Source organism: Mastomys coucha, unplaced genomic scaffold (assembly GCF_008632895.1).
Source record: "Mastomys coucha isolate ucsf_1 unplaced genomic scaffold, UCSF_Mcou_1 pScaffold19, whole genome shotgun sequence".
Taxonomy (NCBI): Eukaryota; Metazoa; Chordata; class Mammalia; order Rodentia; family Muridae; genus Mastomys; species Mastomys coucha.
Genome location: NW_022196901.1, coordinates 18,832,772 through 18,834,327, shown reverse-complemented (window position 1 = coordinate 18,834,327; position 1,556 = coordinate 18,832,772). Strand labels below are relative to the sequence as shown.

At 37.8% G+C, this 1,556-nt stretch overlaps 1 protein-coding gene across 1 annotated transcript in view; it reads right to left on the bottom strand.

Moving 5' to 3' along the window:
• Klhl7 (kelch like family member 7) overlaps window positions 1–1,556 on the bottom strand; it is a 61,154-nt gene that overhangs the window by 9,630 nt on the left and 49,968 nt on the right. Inside the window, exon 8 of the mRNA XM_031380132.1 lies at window positions 740–980. Within this exon, the coding sequence (XP_031235992.1) occupies window positions 740–980 (241 nt within the window). The remainder of the gene's footprint in view (window positions 1–739; window positions 981–1,556) is intronic.

Genomic DNA, 1,556 nt, shown 5'->3' with positions numbered 1-1,556 from the left:
AAAGTAAAAAAAAAAAAACAAAATGATGTAGAACTCTCAGGCATTCTCCAGCACCAGGTCTGCCTGCATGCTGCCATGCTTCCCACCATGATGACAATGGACTAATAATAAGCCTCTGAACCTGTAGGCCAGCCCCAATTAAATGTTTTCCTTTGAAAGGGTTGCCTTGGTTATGGTGTCTTTTCACAACAATGGAAACCCTACCTAAGACACCCTCCAAATAACATGTTCTAAATGGGTCAGTGAATAAAAAAATTCTAAAACCTTCAAAAGAAATAACATTACGTACTCAAACCCAACAGGTAAAATTCAAACATTGCCAACCATCAGTTCGCTATAATAAAAAAGCAATTTATCTAGAAAGATGGCATTACAATTTTCTGTTATTTTAAATTCTGTGTATGGGTATGTGACTATACACGCAGGTGTCCAGGGGCCAGAGGTACTGAATGCTTTTCAGAGCTGGAGTTACAGCTGGTTGTAAGGCCATCTGATGTCCTCTGAAGCAGCAGTACCAGGTTTTAATCATTGAGCCATCTCTCTAGCCCCAATGCTCTTGTCAATTAATAACTTAAAGGACAAAGGAAAAGTTATAAGGAAACAGACTCTAAAATGTTAACAGATACACTTAAATTACTGAAGTAATCGGGACTAATTTTCCCAATTTTTGAAAACTATGAATGCCAAGAAACTTAGATTAAAATATTTCTGTTAAACAAAAATATCAACAGGGTCTTACCGACTTCTGAACCTCCAGAGGTATAAATTTTGCCTTCTGCAGCACAGGCAGCAAGGCTGTCTCGAGGTGTTGGAGGGCCCAGTTTGGAATACCAGCTATCCTTTACAACATTGTAGCAATCCATTCGCTTTATGGGGAAAAGCTGAGAACCTCCCAAAATGTATACTACATTGTCCCAAAACACACATGCTGCATCTCTTCGTTTTTCAAAGGGGCAGCGAATGTCTGTCCAACTGTAATCCTGAAAGGAAGGGCAAGAAGCTTTCAGAAACAGAAAGCATAAATGACAAAGTACAGATAAAGAGAATACAAAGAGAATGGACTTTTGTTTACTAGACTGCACACCTATTACCCAGTTTAAACCGAGTGGTTTCTCCAGAGTGTTGGCTAGCTGAGGTGGAGACAGCATGACTGGATGCCTCATGGCCTTGAGACTGATAGACGTCTGGACAGACTACTACTACTACTACTACCCTGTCTTTTCTGTCATTGAAGCTTGAAGATAATAACTCTAAAATAAATAAAGTCATCGCTATTTTAAAAGTACTTTTTTATTGTTTTTAATTATGTGTATGTATTGGTGTCTATATGTGGGTATGTGCATGTGAGTATGTGCATGTGAATGCAGACTCTTTAAACAATATTATGTGTTTCAAGTAGCTGTTTTCTGCAATGATTACAAGCACCAACCAGTTCCTTAAAATCTGCTTCCTATATTCTCATTTTCTTTTTCTCTCTCTCCTTTACTTTTTCTTCACTTTTCCTTTCCTTTCCATTTTTTCTTCCTTTCTTTCTTCCATTCATTCATTTATTCATT